At 43.8% G+C, this 18,394-nt stretch overlaps 1 protein-coding gene across 2 annotated transcripts; it reads left to right on the top strand.

The window, feature by feature from the left end:
• Nucleotides 1–1,100: 1,100 nt before the first annotated feature.
• LOC109408615 (RNA polymerase II elongation factor Ell) lies at nucleotides 1,101–17,727 on the top strand (the record flags this gene model as incomplete). 2 transcript variants are annotated; one of them, XM_062843941.1, is given in 9 exon segments in its annotated part: nucleotides 1,101–1,751; nucleotides 4,425–4,495; nucleotides 4,610–4,766; nucleotides 4,885–5,100; nucleotides 6,411–6,575; nucleotides 6,886–7,194; nucleotides 7,270–7,444; nucleotides 7,525–7,598; nucleotides 14,285–17,727. In XM_062843941.1, coding segments are annotated over 9 exon segments (1,921 nt in total), but the record flags the coding sequence as incomplete, so codon positions are not given.
• Nucleotides 17,728–18,394: the final 667 nt, after the last annotated feature.

The following is an 18,394-nucleotide window of genomic DNA, read 5'->3' as shown; positions in this document are numbered from 1 at the left end:
GGAAGATTTAGGGACTGCATCGGATTGCTCGCATCGCATTCCAAGCGAGCTGCTGATCATTCGCGACCCATTATAATCTATTTAGTGCACACCCGAGTCGAAGCTGGTGATGAATGAGGGACAAAGTAGATGTGATGAACTCTATTTAATGTTTCTATGAGCATTATCACAGTTATCAAACATACTGGGAAATTAACTCCCATCCAAAACGATTTTCGATTTGACTGGGAATAGAAATCGTAACATTACAATACACTTTCAGCTAATAAATAATAGTATGGAACGAGCTCACCAGTGGGAAATTCTCGAATATTATCACCAGTCTCTAGAAAGTCCAGTGAGCAAGGTATCAAATCGCCATCTGATAACTTAATTATTAGGCTATACGAAGACCGGACATAACATTCCAGCATTTTTTCGCTGGTGAGCTCGTTCCATACTATTATTTTATAACTGAAAAACTCTGCGAGCCATTTTTTCAACTTGACAAAATTTCATCATCTCTTCAAATTATTCTCTACCCGGGCTAGCATCATACACCTAAATACCTTAGAAACCGGGAACCGGGACGACGTGAGGGGTATTGACGACCAAGACGGCGACGACGACGACGACAACATTCTGCATTAGCCAAGCGTCGTCGTTGTCGTCGTGAGTGAGTAAAATAAAATCGAATGAAATAAACCGGCGAATAACGCGGCAAAAATTGGAGCGTGCCATCGAGAAGTCGAGGATGGGTTGGTTAAAGTGTGCCGTGCCGACATGGCAGTGGAAGTTTCTTTCATTTGTGCTATAGCTAATAGCGCAGCACTGCCAGCCACTTTGGGATTTGTCGTGTGGTACCTACGTTCGTTGTTTTGTTGTGTTGCATGTGTTGCATAATTTGATTTCTTTCTTTTTGAATTAGTCTGGTGGTGACGTTTTCTTTCTGTGTACAGTTTTTGTTGGTATAAAACAGCGAAAAGTTTTATGCCTTAGATTTTAGCATAGCTTATTAAGATTCTCTAGTCGAAAAGAAAATTGACCAGAACTCTTTATCATAAACTAGAAATATGATAGTATAACTAACCTTTCCTTCTTTTTCTCTTCTCCCCTTTCAGTACAAGAGAAATCAAGCCGAATCAAACCGACATAGGACGTAAGGTGAAGTTAAAAAATCCAACCACTCGTATCAGCAACATTCCTAGTAGTAACTCGCTCTTAAGTAAACGTGATTCGCTGCATAGCTCTAGTAACAACTATAGCAGCGCCAACAACAACAACAACAGCAACCATAACAACAACATAAACCACCACAACGGCAGCAGCAACAATGCCATCGCCAACAACCATATTAGCAGTAGTAGTCTATTGAATCCCGCGCTCGCGAACAACCTGCACCAGCACCACAACGGCAACCTGCTGTCGTCGTCGGCGACGACGCTGAACGGCGGCAACAACTACAGCAGCAGCAACCACCTTTCGACATCACCAAAACTCCCGAAAAGCAATGGCTTTGTGCAGCAGCAGCAGCACAACAATCACCACTACAGCAACGGCAGTAGTAACAACAATGGTACGACGGGGGCGACGCAGCTCAAGCCCGGCTACCAGCACACGGTGCATGATCCTCCGCAACAGCAACAGCAGCTACTACAACAGTCCCAGCAAAAGTCTGAAACGAACGGTGTCGTGTCCAGTCGGACGGCCAACGGGCGGACGTCCCACAAGGGCAGCAGCGGCAATCCGGACATCATGAAGCGGAATATCAGGTGAGTATGGTAGTCCAAGTGGTCGAAGTATTTGCAATATGTCCAAGATATTGGATTAGCATGTTTTTCAGTAGTAAACTATCAATGGAATCCTACACAAGAATCTTCACGACGCAAGGGATTCCCTAAGAAATGCAGGAAGGAATGCTCTAGAATCCCCAAGCAAGTATTCCATATAATCCTCTGATCCGGATTTCCTAGAATCGTCAGGAACGGATTCCCCACAATCTCTCGGAAGGGATTCCCCATTATCCATCGGAAGGGATTCCCCAGAATCCCTCGGAAGGGATTCCCCAGAATCCTTCGGAAGGGATTCCCCAGAATCCCTCGGAAGGGGTTCCCCAGAATCCCTCGGAAGGGATTCCCCAGAATCCCTCGGAAGGGATTCCCCAGAATCCCTTGGAAGGGATTCCCCAGAATCCCTCGGAAGGGATTCTTTGGAATCCCCCTAGGATGGATTCTCTGGAATACCTCGGAAGGGATTCTCTAGAATCTCTTGGAAGGGATTCCCCAGAATCCCTCGGAAGAGATTCCCCAGAATCCCTCGGAAGGGATTCCCCAGAATCCCGCGGAAGGGATTCCCCAGAATCCCTCGGAAGGGATTCGCCAGAATCCCTCGAAAGGGATTCCCCAGAATCCCTCGAAAGGGATTCCCCAGAATCACTCGGAAGGGATTCCCAAGAATCCCTAAGAATCCCTCGGAAGGGATTCCCAATAATCCCTAAGAATCCCTCGGAAGGGATTCCCAAGAATCCCTCGAAAGGGATTCCCTAGAATCCCTCGAAAGGGATTCCCTAGAATCCCTCGAAAGGGATTCCCTAGAATCCTTCGAAAGGGATTCCCTAGAATCCCTCGGAAGGGATTCCCAAGAATCCCTCTGAAGGGATTCCCAAGAATCCCTCGGAAAGGATTCCCTAGAATCCCTCGGAAGGGTTTCCCTAGAATCCCTCGGAAGTGATTCCCCAGAATCCCTCGGAAGGGATTCCCCAGAATCCTTCGGAAGGGATTCCCCAGAATCCCTAGGAAGGGATTCCCCAGAATCCTTCGGAAGGGATTCCCCAGAATCCTTCGGAAGGGATTCCCCAGAATCCCTCGGAAGGGATTCCCCAGAATCCCTCGGAAGGGATTCCCCAGAATCCCTCGGAAAAAAAATCCCTGGAATCCCTCGGAAGGGATTCCCTGGAATCCCTCGGAAGGGATTCCCTGGAATCCCTCGGAAGGGATTCCCTGGAATCCCTCGGAAGGGATTCCCTGGAATCCCTCGGAAGGGATTCCCTGGAATCCCTCGGAAGGGATTCCCTGGAATCCCTCGGAAGGGATTCCCTGGAATCCCTCGGAAGGGATTCCCTGGAATCCCTCGGAAGGGATTCCCTGGAATCCCTCGGAAGGGATTCCCTGGAATCCCTCGGAAGGGATTCCCTGGAATCCCTCGGAAGGGATTCCCTGGAATCCCTCGGAAGGGATTCCCTGGAATCCCTCGGAAGGGATTCCCTGGAATCCCTCGGAAGGGATTCCATAGAATCCCTCGGAAGGGATTCCCTAGAATCCCTCGGAAGGGATTCCCAAGAATCCCTTGGAAAGGGTTCCCTAGAATCCCTCGGAAGGGATTCCCCAGAATCCCTCGGAAGGGATTCCCCAGAATCCCTCGGAAGGGATTCCCCAGAATCCCTCGGAAGGGATTCCCTGGATTCCCTCGGAAAGGATTCCCCAGAATCCCTCGGAAGGGATTCCCCAGAATCCCTCGGAAGGGATTCCCCAGAATCCCTCGGAAGGGATTCCCCAGAATCCCTCGGAAAAAAAATCCCTGGAATCCCTCGGAAGGGATTCTTTGGAATCCCTAGGAATGGATTCTCTGGAATCCCTCGGAAAAAAAATCCCTGGAATCCCTCGGAAGGGATTCTTTGGAATCCCTAGGAATGGATTCTCTGGAATCCCTAGGAAGGGGTTTTCTAGAATCCATTGGAAGGAATTGTCTGGAATTCCTTGGAAAGGATCCTTTGGAATCCCTAGCTTTCTCTGGAATTCTCTCGTAAGAGACTCTCTAGATTCCCTCGGTAGTAATTCCCTAGAATCCCTCCGAAGAGATTCCATCTGGGATTCCTGGGAGAGATTCACCTGGGATTCACGAATGCGATTCACTAGAGATCCTTGAAAGGAATTCTCCTGGGTCAGCAGCAGTAATTCTCTGGAGATGCTCCAAAGGGACTGTTTCAGGATCTCCGAAAATAATTTTCCTCCAGGGATCCCTAGAAATGTTTCTTTTTGGATCCCCAGAATTCTTCTAGAATCTCTGGAAGCAATTAGCTTGGGATCCCTGGAAACGATTCTCCTGGAATTCCAGGAATCCATTCTCCAGGATTCCCGTAAATGGATTCTCGTAGGACTTCCGGTAGGTTTTCTCAATGATCGCCGATAATTATGTTTCTCGAAAGCTGTTCTTCTAAATTTTACCTGGGAGTTCCTCTGGGGTCTCCAGAAGGGATTCTCTTAGTTCTGCAAGGAGATTCAAAAGAAAAATTGTCAATATAAATGCATCACTACATCCAAAACTAGCTGGAAGCATTATGTTATGTTATGTTCGTGACTTCTACTAACCATAACCTCAAAATCTGTATCTACAAAGAATAACAATATCTTCACTTCTTTTTTCACCCTACTACTTCCGAAAATCAGGGAAAGGTTGATCCACCTACTAGCACTAAGGCCATTCAAAAGACCAGAAATCCTCCTCAAACTGCAGCAAGGTATGTTTCGCTAACTCGTTTTGTCCAGTCTACAGTATTGTTCAACCGTTGTTGATGTTAAAATGTCTTTTTTCTTGTTGTCTCTCACTCACACCACAAAAATAAAATCGACAGACGGTGTCCGGAAGGAGGAGCGTAAATGCATATCTCAGATACTGACAAACATATCCAGTATGCGGGATAATGTCTACTACTTGCATCGGCACATCTGGAACGATGTACAGGAGGACTGGCCGTTCTATACCGAACAGGAGCGGCAGATACTCAAAAGGTCCTGATCAACCCCGCCCCGAAAAACCATCCGATCAATAATACTAACCGTGATTTCGATCTTCTCGGGGCACGTTCCCCCTGTTTTCTTCTTTCCGATCTCTTCCCCCCATTTCCAGGCGGAAACCTCAAAACCTAACCCCTCCAGGGTCGGACGGTGGTTCGTCGACGTCGGGACAGAGTCCGTCCAGTGCGCACAACGGCAGCAGTCCACCGTCGTCCGGTGGCAAGAGGGCCTCGGTCGCCAACAGCAGCGAAGACCTCGGCAGCATGCCCACGTCCAAGAAGCCCCGGATTAGTCACTACAAGAAGGACATCCTGCCGGAGTCGAACCGGTAAGTGTCGGGGCGGAAGATGTGACGAAATACCTTGGCAGGGACAGAAACGAACTCAGGACGTTCACAATTTAGGAAACCGGAAGAGTTTTCAAAACGTTATCACATATCTATTCTAAAAACCCTTACTCATCATAGACTTGTAGATTCGATGATCTATTATCCGAAAGAATCATGATCAGCCAATTATTCATGAACTTCCGAGAGGAGAGACCATTTGTTCACCTGTAGATCCAAAGACCCGTGGTCCAAGAAGTTGGGATATTCCATGTTCTGTTGAATCTGTCTAAATATAAACCTTATTCAGTGATCGCTCAGAAATCATTTATTACGCTTGTAGATTCAATGATCTGCATTCCAAAGAGGTCTTGTATAGCTTGAAACTATCGTTGAAACTCTTATAAACATTTTTCAAAGATCTCCCGGGCATCATGTTCAAAATCAAAAATGTTTCATTGCTTACATATAACGGGGCAATTCCTATTGAATTCACTAGGTTTTTAAATGAAAAAAGATATGTGATATCGTGCTGAATCATTGTTTAGACTGTAATAAGTTCGCTTTTGTCCACTGTGTATTATTTATGTAGTACTAGAACATCCCTACAAGGTGTTCTAGTACATAATCATTTGTGACTTATACGAAGCATCTGTGCGGGGGTACTTGTAACTAGAACAAGTTGAACTGTCAAAGTGTCCAGCAGAGTGAATGACCTTAGAAAAACGCAGTACTAGACTTCTAGATTCTACGGATTTGAATCTATTACTTTCGTTATTTATTTATTTATTAGTGCTAATATCTTATCGACTGTAATTTATACAAAGCATCTTTGCGGTGATACTTGTTGAACTGACCAAGTGTTCTGCAGGGTGACTGACTTTAGAAAGACGCAGTACCAGACCTCTTCGTTGTACGTAATTGAAACATCTATTACTTCACGTCTTACCTGTATGTGATATTTTTTATCGTTTCCAACCGCTGCTTTGTAATAAATCAGATTTTACATAAGTTCGGTGTATCCTACTGTACATTGTAAGTGTAGTACTAGAACATCTCATGAGAAGTTCTGGTAGTGAATCGTTTGTGACTGTGCTTGAACTGTCCAATTGTCATTCAGAGCGATTGACGTTAGGAAGACACCGTACTAGACTTCTAGGCTCTACGGATCTCGAACATCTATTACTTCACTTTTTACCTCAACCTAAACATGCCTCTACAACTGTTTCCAACTATTCTCTCACCTCACCTGAAAACTCCTCCGAAAATTGGAACCATGCTGTGCACAAAAAAAAATGGTTCCCTCTCTCTAGGCGGGGTGTAACTGATTCTAGGGACTCCAGTAATATGAATCCTCGCTCAAGGCCGTACGATGATAATATGCGTTCCTCCAAATATTACAACAACTACAGCAATCATCACAGCAACAACCACCACAACAACCACCACCACCACCACAACCACAGCAACCATCACGGGTAATTACCATCTTCCAATTCCCTTCCGGTGAATCTAGTACTACGTGCGTCGCAAATCGTCACCAAAATCAACCATTCGACCATACCCATCCGGGCTAACAAATACAGTCAGTCAGTGGCCATACTTATCCGACGGGATATTCCAAAACATCTGGGTGATGGTAGCTTTTCGCTTCTTCATAAAATAAAACGACGCGGAGTTCCGCACCATCTACTACTCGGAACCACGTCTTCCGAACCAATAGACCGTCTAGTTCCGTCATGTAGTGCTAACCCTTCCTTCGTTCGTTCGTCCCTTTCCCCCCACCAGATCAAGCGTGACACCGAACGCGCAGGAATCGGAGGACAGCGGCGTCAGTTTGAGCTACTCGCTCGTGTCGAACGATGTGGCCCGACGGATCCAGGCTCCGGCGAGCGACAAGGACCGCAGCAGCGAACGGGAACGAGAACGAGATCGGGATCGGGAACGAGAGCGAGAACGGGAGCGGGAGCGGGAACGGGACCGAGACCGGGACAGCCGGGTGGACGATGTGATATCGGAGCGGGACAACTACGACGACCAGATCAACGCGTACCGGGCCAACACGAACAAGGTTAAATCGCTGAAGGATGACTTCAGGTAGGTTGGTCTGGGATGGGAATATCTGAAGGGTATCTATGATCAAGATCTGATGGTGTAATCGTTGTTTTACAGTGACCAATTTACTAGGATAACCTCGGTGGAACAACGGCGTAAATATAAGACTGAATTTGACAACGATTTTCAAGAGTACCGGCGGCTGCACGAAATCGTTGAACGAGTATCGAGAAAGTTTGCTCAGCTGGAGGAGAACTTGCAACACGAGCGGCATAACGAGAGGCGGTATAAGGTAAGAACTTTTCGCTGCGACTGAGCACAGATTTGATTCACTAATGTTGATTTTTCGGATCTTTTTCGTTTCCCCAACAGGAGATTCAGCGACAAATCATCAAGGAGTACGATGAGAGTATAAAGGATAACAAATTTCAGGAGACTAAGCAGAGGTGAGTGTCAAATTGTGGCGTTTGTGGGGTTATGTTGATTTTCTCTGACGAGATTGGTGAGACCTTTCCATGTAACGTTTTACGCTGCGTTACGACAAATTTCTGTGTAAGGTTTAAAAAAATGCTAGAATATCAAACGGAATCAAATTAAATAGGGATGTGGGAATGTATAAAAAGCAAAAACAGGAAAAAATAAAAAAGAAAAATGGGGAGTCCCGGGAGTCCACTATTGTGTTGTTAGGGTCCACTATTGATTAAGTCGTATTCTCTTACCATGTTAAGGACATACTTGTTAGAATCCCAAAATGACCGTCACAATGGCAGATTTTGACGCCTACTCACGATTTCGAGCGCGCAAATCTCTTCGTAAACAAAACCAGCGCACCTGATCTTCGTATTTTTACAAGTGAGCAAGAACAGAATAATAAAATGCGTTGTTGTTTGAAGCTTGCTTTATTGAGTTTTGTGCGTCTGAAGTTCGGATGCACTGTACCAGTATAGGATTTCAAGACGTTTGTCTTTAAATCGGTGAAAAAACTGGACCCCCTTAGATTTAACCAATAGCGGACCCCCAGACTTGTTTACATTTGAAAAATTATTCAAAAAATCGAAAAATCGCATTAGGGGTAGGCGGGGCAATATGGACACCCGGGGCAGAATGGACACCCTCAATATTTTGAAATATGCGAACTTTTTTGAACTTTTAATGAATGCAGAATATAGTCCATTTATCTAAAACGTAGTTTCAGAAAAGAAACATTCGAAATTAAAATTATACTTGATTTTACACGAAAAAGTTGCGTCCTCCGTTTTTTGTGCATGGAAATTGTAATTTTCACACCATCTAAAATAAGATTTAGTGATTAATTTATTGCAGGTCGATTAAAACCTGATATTTCTAGAACACATGCAAGTAGTTTTGCTGTATCTACATGCTTAACGTGTTTATATTTTCTTCTATATTATATCAAAAATCAAGTTTGGAAATATCTTCTGCTGCCGGGGCAAAATGGACACTCACCTTTTTGAAAGAATCGGCAAAGGAAAAAATATAACCTAAATCACAAACCAACCAAATTCTTCGATTTCAGTATATTTTCGGTTAAATGTTCACTATACTGCCCCCACTCGCATAACAGTCCCATTTGATTTTTAATCAATTTTGAGTTAACTTTATGAATAGTCATCATTTTCGATGTACTTCCAAATACAATAATAGAAATTACGAATTTTTATGTCAATGTGTGAAAAAAATACCAAGTCATGAGCGTCCCATATCAAAAGTACCCGCATAACAGTCCCATCATGGATTTTTGTGTCACGTAACACACAACTGAACAACTTTGTAGTGATTGTAATATTTTTTACAGTTATGTATTCATGGGCAAAACAATATGTGAAAGTTTCAAGATGATCGAAATATTTTTCAAATTTTGGCGATTTTTCAAAGTTTTATATGGAAACAAGTTTTCAAACTTCAAATGCCGTTTTCTCAATTCCTTCTTTTTGCAAATGGGACTGTTATGCGAGTGGGGGCAGTATAGTAGACATAGGGTGAAACAAATTGGTCAAAAAACGACAGCAGTGGAAAATAGTTGTTCTAGGCACTGCTGTACATGCCGACAAAAACAAAGCTTTATCCAAAACAGCATGAATTTAAATTAACTGAACAAAAATGAACTACTTCGACGCATTATTCATCCATAATAGTTGTTTTGTAATGAAATGACTTTATAGGTGTAAATAATGTACGAAATTCGTAAAAGTGTCATGGTGTCCATATTGCCCCATGGGGGTGTCCATTCTGCCCCGTATGCTTGAAGACGGTCATGAAAAACTAACATTTTTCATAATTTTTTTTGAAGTGGATAAATCATTTTTCTTCGTGAGCATTCTTATGCAATAGATGCTAAATAAACTTTTTTGACATCTTGCCAGGTAAAGTTGGCAAAAACCTTAGGGTGTCCATATTGCCCCGCCTATCCCTACAGTACCAGGAAGGTACTCAGGTATCTACCGTCGCCAAATGCAATCCTCTTTGGAGTCACCATTAAAGATAACGTTTGCACTGCATCCAACGGTAAATGGTGGTTTCGATCTTAATCAACTCTTGTGAAAGCTATTCGGTCAGACGTGATTCCGTGATCACCGTTAGCCTCAGGTTCCGTGAGTAACGATGAATGTACCAAACGTGTCCACTTTGAGAATCGCTCCCACGGCAAATTTTCTTCACATTACAATACTATACACAAGATCTGAGTTCTTTGTCGGTTTTGTGGTAAATACACACCAAAAATCGATTGAGGGTTTCAGCAAAATTTTGCTGAATTTTGCCGAGCTGAAGGTTTCAGCAAATTTTTTGCTGAAATCCAGCAAAATTTTGCTGATTTGTTCAGTAAACTCTGCTGATCACCAGTAACATTTTGCTGAAATTCAGCAAACTTTGCTGAAAGTTCAGCAAATAATTTTGCTGGACCCTTCAGCTCGGCAAAATTCAGCAAAATATTGCTGAAAGCGTTTGGTGTGTACACTCTTGATGACCACTGATCTAACGGACCACTGATATGCTAGTCCCAAGCCCCATTCATTGGTTCTCTGTGCAATTTCGATTGTTCCGGTCAATCACGATTGTTCCGGTCATTTATGCTCATACTTATGCTCAAAAATTTCAAAGGGCAGGAGGAATACTGGGAAAATCTCGTGACAGATTCTGGGAGGAATACCGAAACAATCTCCGGAACAAATTCTGGATAGAACTTTTGCAGGACTCCCGTGAAGCTCCAGGAGCAATCGATCGGAATCCAAGAAACCTGGTAGATTCTCAACGAAAGATCCCGAATATAATTGTTGGAATCTTGTAAAAATACCGGTATGAATCCGGTAGAGCCTCTGGGAGGATTTCAAGAAGAAATACCTACTAAGCAAAATGCCGTTAAAAATGCAGAGGGAGTTTAACGAGAAATCCTCGAACTTCGTAACCGGTGAGTCTGTCTTGGTTCGTCGTTGCATCGCGTCGTCGTTCTGTGTGTGTGCTTTTAGAGGAAAAAACTAGTTTTCGTGCGAGTCGGTCGTGTGATGCCAGCAGCGGATGACATTTCAGTCTGTTTGATTCGTCGTTGCATCCGCGTCGTCGTCCTGTGTGTGTGCTTTTAGAGGAAAAACTAGTTTTTGTGCGAGTTGGTCGTGTGATGCCAGCAGCGGATGTCTTGTCTTGGTTCAGTCTGTCTTGGTTCGTCGTTGCATCGCGTCGTCGTCCTGCGTGCGTGCTCGTCTTCGTACGGGGCGGTTAAGTGTGTTTTTAGAGGCAAAGTGGAAATGCCGCTTTTTTCATTCGATCGGCCGCGTCGTCGTCGACAATTTGAATGTGCACATCGTCGTACCCGTGTGTTGTTGTAGCGGTTCAGTGTGATTTCGAGGCCAGTTTGTGGAAGATGCTGCAGCACATACGCACTGGACACTTCGAAGGATGTTTATTGGTGAGCTCGTTCCATTTTATCACAATAATTAATGCTATAGGATGTATAAAATTCTGCACTGGGTTTTGTGTATTTATCTAACAAATATTGAAAAGTTCGTCACGTCATGTGTCGGCGCTAGTTCCAAATGCACATTTAGTTGGTAATAAATATTTTTCATTTTTTGCATGTACACAAAAATTTGAATGGTTCGTCATCTTCGGTGTCGACATTTGTAATATTTTAGCCCAAATGAATAAATGTTTTGACTCAAATAAACGTTGCATGAATTTCTGGAAAAAAGAGAGGGTCGGTAAAAGATAGACGGCGAACCATGCGGTAAGATCTTTCTGATTTATTTATCCCGTGTTATTTTGTTAATACTTGTGAATCGATCGCGTTCAGCATTGTCTCGCGCGGAAACGCAAACTACAGATGCGTCGGTGTTAAGCATTGTGTTTTGAGGCACAATAGATCGCGTTCGTCGTCCAAGGTTTAGAAGGGTATTTCTTCGCGAGCGCATTATTAATCGCGAATCAAAACATTACATTCGTTCACCACGTCGAAATCCTCAACACATCTCCATTTCCCCTGTCCAAACTCCTAGTGATTTCTCGTAGTAACGCAGAGAATTCGTCGGTTATTGGCCTAAGCGAGAATCACGTCATCATTTCCTTCCCTATCCTCAATTGACCTGCATTCGGACGCGGCCGGCGCTGGTATTGCTTATTGAAAAGTATTGGGATTGCAGCATTTACACAATGAAGAGAAAGCTAATCCCAAGCATCATCTGTTGGTTCTTTGTGTAAATGCAGTTGTCCTTGCAATAACAGAGAAGCAACCGCGGGCGGTCAATCATGCTCATGGTCATGCTCAAATCCTCGAACTTCGTAACCGGTCGATGAACATTTCCAGTTGACAGTCTGTACTACAGCCTCACGACACGAACACGTCTATCACGCTCTACTATGACCTAAACAACTCTCGGTCTTATCCAGCCCTTTATGGATCTTCTCTTCCTCAATGATGATCAAATCTGCAACCTCTACTGTCTTCACTTCCCCAAACCGTTTCGTACGGCGTGCGATGGTCGGAAGGCACTCATGCATCTACCGTCGCCAAATGCGATCCTCTTTGGAGTCACCATTGAAGATAACGTTCGAACTGCATCCAACGGTAACTGGTGGTTTCGATCTTGATCAACTCTTGTGAAAGCTGTTCGGTGAAACGTGATTCCTTGATCACCGTCAGCCTCAAGTTCCGTGCGTATCGATGAACGTACCAAACCTGTCCATCTTGGAAACCGCTCCCACGGCAAGTGTTCTTCACGTTACAATGCTATACACAAGGTCTTACCTCTTCGTCGGTCTTGTGGTGGATACAGTCTTGATGATCATTGATCTTCTAGCAGATATAAGCCTCGCCACGGAACCAACAACTGGGGCTATTTTATAACTCCAGTCGATTTAATCGGTTTGTCTGCCATCACTGTCCAGTCGAGCTCCATAAAAGCTATTACAGAAATCGACTAGTCTATCGACAGTCGACATCAGAAGAGTGTTTTTATTCGAGCGGTCGCGTTGTGTACTCAGTACACGGCATACGCTTTTAGTTGTGGTTTCAATGCTTTACTAGATAAAATGTTGGTGTTTTCAGAAGAAATGTCCAGCTGAATGATGGTAGTGGACATGTGGAACCGACCCACACGATCTGGTCCTGTCGCGGGCGTTGGAATGGCCCCCGTGGGAACCTGGACATTTGGTCAGGGCACCAAAACTTGGCATGCGACGGCTCTGCTCTATCTTCATGATTTTTTCATATTCATCATCTTAGTAACCGTAAATAGGACCAATGGTCACCTTGACCAACTCGTGGTCAATCCGTGGCCACCGGAATGTGTCCTGACGGAGCCTACTTCGAGGACTTTTTGGCCATAGCGCCAAAACTTCATGATTTTTCATAACCACCATCTTAGTAGTCATGAGAAGAACCAATGACCTCCCTGGCCAACCCGTGGCCACCGGAATGTACCTTGGAGGAGCCGGTTCTGAGGACGTTTTGGCCATGACACCAAAACAAGGCATGCGACAGCTCTGCATGATTTGTCATATCCATTACTTGGTCATCGTTAAATGGTCCAATGTCCTCTCTGGCCAACCCGCGGCCACCGCAATGTGTCCTGAAGGAGGCTACTTCGAGGACATTTCGGCCATTGCGCATAAACTAGGCAGACGACGGCTCTATCTTATTGATTCCTCATTTTCATCATCTTAGTAGCCGTAAGACGGACCAATGGCCACTCTGATCAACCCGTGACCACCGGAATATGATCTTGAGGAACCTGTTTCGAGTACGTTTAGGCCAAGGTGTCAAAACTACGCATGCGGCGGCTCTATCTTCATGATTTTTCATATCCATCATCTTGATAACCGTTAAAAAGTTCCAAAGGCCTCCCTGGCCACCGGAATGTGTCCTGTAGGAGATTGCTTCGTAGACGTTTTGGCAATACCGCCATAACTGGCATGCATTGTTTGAGTAAATTGGGATTGCTTGACTTGTCATAGTACCAACAAACCTTTTTGCTGTACAAGAATGGAACAAACTACTCTTGAGCAAACTTAGGCTTAAGAAACTGATATTCAGCTTGTTCTGTTACTTGGGCATTCTTCATAATTTTGAAAATCAAGTATGTTGGTGGAGGCCAATAATTATTCCGGATGTTCCGGGAACCTGGAACCACTCGGGGAAGTGGGAATTTTCCAAACATTTATGAAACATGGCTAGCGACATATCCAACTTCTTGATACATATAGCAAAACAAATATATTAGGTTGTAATTCAGAGGTTTTTGGACACATTGGCCACTAATTCGGATGTTCCCGAGGAAGTGACCATTTCCTGAACAATTATGAAACATAGCTTGCGACATATCAAACCACATGATTTTGCAAAACAAGTATGTTAGAGGATAACTCAAACGTTTTTAAACAAATTGGCCTCTACTTCGGCTGTTTAAGGAAAGTTGAGCTATTTGAAGAAGTGGCCATTTCTTAAACAATTATTAAACCTGGCTTTCATGATTTTTCTACTTAGGACCGAAACCGGGTAATAAGTATAATAATGATATCCTTATTATTCAGACATTCATCATCTCTTGGCCTTCGACCAAGCTGTTCCGAAGTTTCATTAGTTTGCAATAATTGCTCTGTATTTTCTCTTTCCCATCCACAGGTTCAACTACCTTCACAACAAGCTATCTCATATCAAGCATCTCGTGCACGATTACGACGTAGCCATCACCAACGGACACTGTCGGCCGCAGGAGAATTACTGACGATTATTGAAGCCTGTAAAACAGCACTCGTCGCAATTCGTATGTTGACGACACTAAACCATTACACACATACAAACGAATCCACGCTAAGAAAAAAAAACACATGCATACAGCCTGAGATATATGAATAGGAGAAGCTTAAGCTCTTCGTCTCACTCTCCGACGACAGTGTTATACTACTCTAGAGAACGGCAAGCAAGCAAAACCAATAGCAGTAGCAGCAGCAGCCGCAGCAGCATGAGGAGCCGCTGCAAGCAATCCTTTGTTACCTTTTTTTAATTAATGGAAAATAATTTGTTTAGAAGTTAGAAAACCAGCCAAGGAGAACCTAGCCAAGAAAATAAACTAAAAAAGTCCCGGGAGGCCGCCGAGATCAGCCGGAACCGTGCCACGCATTCTCGTCCGTGGGATCCCGTGCCTCCCAGCCAGCCTGCCAGACCTGCGCAGACATCTCATCTCAACCAACTAAGAAACTTCTCGCGACGATGGTGCTCTCGTTCGTTGTCACATGAATGCCTTGACCCGCCCCGCTCCCGCATTCGCCGCAGCCGACGACACTCCTCTGGAATCGACCGCGTCGTCGCCGCAACACGCCCCATCATCCCAGTAGCATCTCGTAATACTAGTAGCAGTAGTGAAGGAAGAAGAAGAGGAGAAGGAGTAGTACTAACAAAACCCCCGCAGCAGCCGAAGCAGCAGCAGCAGTAATAGTCATCGTCGCCGTCGTACTCGCGGTTTCTCGCCAACTCATCTCTCGATCGAAACACCAGCACATCCGCCCACACACACACACAAACACACCCGCAATAGAAAAAAAAATGAGGAAATCCCGCTTGGAACAGCAGGCGGGATGGACGCAGCCGACAACAAAAGCCTATTGCTTATGGCTCTCATGGCAACCTCGATGCGGTAGAACCGCACAGCCAACAATCAAACACACACACTCACACGCATAGGAAAACCCCACACCTTAAAGGAAAACAAGAATACGAAACGAGAGTGAGAAACATCAAACACACAAACAAACAAAAAAAACACATGAATTGATTTCTAAGGATTTTTCGTTTAAACTAATTTTAGGGAGTTTATGAAACTTAACTAGTTAATTGAGCGTTTAGCTACACACGCGCTAGAAGAAGAAGCATCAGAGCAGCAGAAGAAGAGAGAAATGAGAGACAGAAAACGAGAGAGAGAGAACAGGAGAATGAGTGAACCAACTCGAAGTCACCACACATGAGTAGTAGGATTTTTTGAATTTAATTCCTTAGTTTTCTCGTTTTTTTTAATTCCTTTTGTTTCGTTTGAAATGAGAGCAAGCCAAGCGCCAATGTTGTTGTTCCCTTCGCCCCTGTGTTTCTTTTCCCGGAACGGGGAGGAAAAAAGGGCTTTTATATGTAGACAGAGAAAGAATCGGTCGTTTAGGGTGAAGAGAGCGTGGAAAGAAGGAAAGGTAGGAGAGAGAGCCTATAGGTAGCAAGTGAAACCAACTATCGTGATATTCTTTTTGTTTTCTTCCAACGCACTCACGCGTGAGCGATGAGCGTTTGCTCGCCGCACACGCACACACAACCATCCAATCTGTGTACAATCGTGTGTGTGTGTTGTGCTAAGGTGAGTGACGCCAACGCTAAGCCAATAATACTAAAACAGGAATGCAGGAGACGAGAAAAGGGAGCAAGCTATAGAGAGCAGATAGCAGGGAGGGAAGATTTAAGGAAATTATGGGTATTTAATTAATTTATTAGTTGTTTAATTTAGGCAATTTTGAAAAATATGTAAATGAAACAGGAAGGAAGGAAATGAAGAAAATGTCGTTGAGAGTGAGAATCACTCTCGCGAAACAAAACAGTCAGTCAAATTATTTCCTCGCGAGCATGCGAGCGCGATCATCCCATTCCAGCAGCGACTCGTGGCTGTGCACTTTCGAATTTTGTGACATTTTTTTTTCAATATCTGATCCATGTTTTAAACTTGTCTCAATCGTGTCCCAAATTAAGCATTTCGGAACCTGTTAGAGGTGTTCCAGAATAGTCACATCAGGTTTATGTTCATTGACTTGTCTTCCCAATCACTTAAAGATTTATGTGTCGCATGACATACTTTTGTCACAGAGTAGAAATGTCCCGAAAAGAACCTGACGGAATCTGTGTCCAGTGTTCCGGTGTGGCCACTACAGTTGAAGCAGATTCGACCGTATGGTTTTCGTATATTCTTTAAAAGTACAAATAGGTGCGACATGCGGTCTTACTTTGGTTATGAAAAGGAAATGCCATCAACGAGATCCTGCCGTACGGAATCAGCTACAGAAGTCCGGAACTAGTGGTCATAACAACTAAGTTCATTCTATGTTTATTGGCGTCTTCTTTTAAAATCATAAAGATCGATGTGTCGCACGATACGTTTTGATCTTAAAATGAAAATGTCCCCGCAGAGGCCCTGGCGGAACCTGTGTCACATGTTCCAGAATGGTTACTTCAATTGATGTAGGGAGCAGTCTTTGTACATTGGCTGAAAGAATAGTTCATGAAGATTAGCGTATAGTAACTCTCACTTTCCTGATATGTGGATTTGCTATGACCCAGAACACAATCCGAAACATTTCCGTTACGGTTCCGAATTTCGCCTCACGATGTTTGAGGTTAGTTTAAAAATTGCCCGAAAAATTGAATAAATATCAACAGTTTGCAAGTGTACCAGGCCAGGCGTCGGTACCGTACAAGTTGATCGCGTTCGCATGCCTGCGAGCGAAAGTTAGAGCAAGAGGAACTGGGATAAGCAAGAGAAATCCGGTGGATCACCTGCGCCCGTCACACGGGCAACTCGCAATCAACTGAAAAACCCCCTAGTGCCACAAAGAATTAGAGAAAATGATGACGGAAGCGGAAGAGATGAAGTAGAAGACAATTTATTGAAACATAGCGAATCTAATCAGAGAGAAGAGTTTCAGCTCGTTGTGACGTGGTGGCAGCAGTCGGAGGATCCACTCCGGAACAAAGAAAACTAACGAACAGATAACAGGGAACGAAAGAAGCGAAGGAGTCAGACACGGAGATGTTGTTGTACAGGAGCACAACAGAAACAAACCAGTCAAGAATAGAGTCAAGAAGCGCGTAGTGAGAACTGCGCGTGCGCGGTATAGGAGAATATTTCTTCATTTCGGTTTCATTGTACGGCGAGAGGCCCGAAGGCAAGCAAGCAAGCAAGTGGTAAAATCTGTTGAAGTTTTAGGTTTAGGCAGTGAGTGAGGAGAAAGAGCGAGGTGGAGGAGTGTAAATAGTGATGAAATATTTGCCAGTGGAAGAACTTCCCAAGAAAATATATGCAACGGACAAACTGTGAACGATAGAAAACGGATTGAGGCCGTTTTGTTTCTTTGTTTTTTTTTTCTTTATTTTTTTTCTAGTAATTTGAATGGTTAATGTTTATGAAATTTTTGTTTTTGGTTTCCGTACTAAAGGAATGTAGGTGAAATGCGCCCTGGAATGAGCGAAGGAAAGAAAACGAACAATTAGCAAGTGTTGATTTTATGGTTTTTATATTTGGTTTTTCCACGTTTGGATTCTGTTCTATAAGTTCCTATTTTATGTTTCGGCTATTTTGTACTCAGTTGTTTATTTGTTTGAGTAGTGAAGCAAAATCAAAACTGGATTCGAGAGGGAAACTGTAAAGCTTATGGATGTGGTGAGAAGAATTTTATAATTTACAGCGAAGCAATCGACGATTACGTTACGGATTAAGTAGACAAATGGTACCGTAAAACTATAGTTTAATTTGTAAATAACTGTGTTTTAAACATTGGAGATGAGAGATTGGTTGCAGTTCGGTAAGAAAGAGAAGAGCGCTAATCATTGAACAGAATTGATAAAAATAAAAGTGCGAGATGAGCTTTCGGCTCCGCAAAGCGAGTAGCGCGGTTGAGCCTTGAATGCGTGAGCTGGAAAAAAATGCAAAAAAAGTGCGACATTGAGAACACCTTCAAAACATGGAACTTGAACGTTTATCTGTGT

The sequence above is a fragment of the Aedes albopictus genome, unplaced genomic scaffold, assembly GCF_035046485.1.
Source record: "Aedes albopictus strain Foshan unplaced genomic scaffold, AalbF5 HiC_scaffold_659, whole genome shotgun sequence".
Lineage (NCBI taxonomy): Eukaryota > Metazoa > Arthropoda > Insecta > Diptera > Culicidae > Aedes > Aedes albopictus.
Note: the sequence above shows the minus strand (reverse complement) of the source record. Positions and strands in the feature narration are given on the sequence as shown.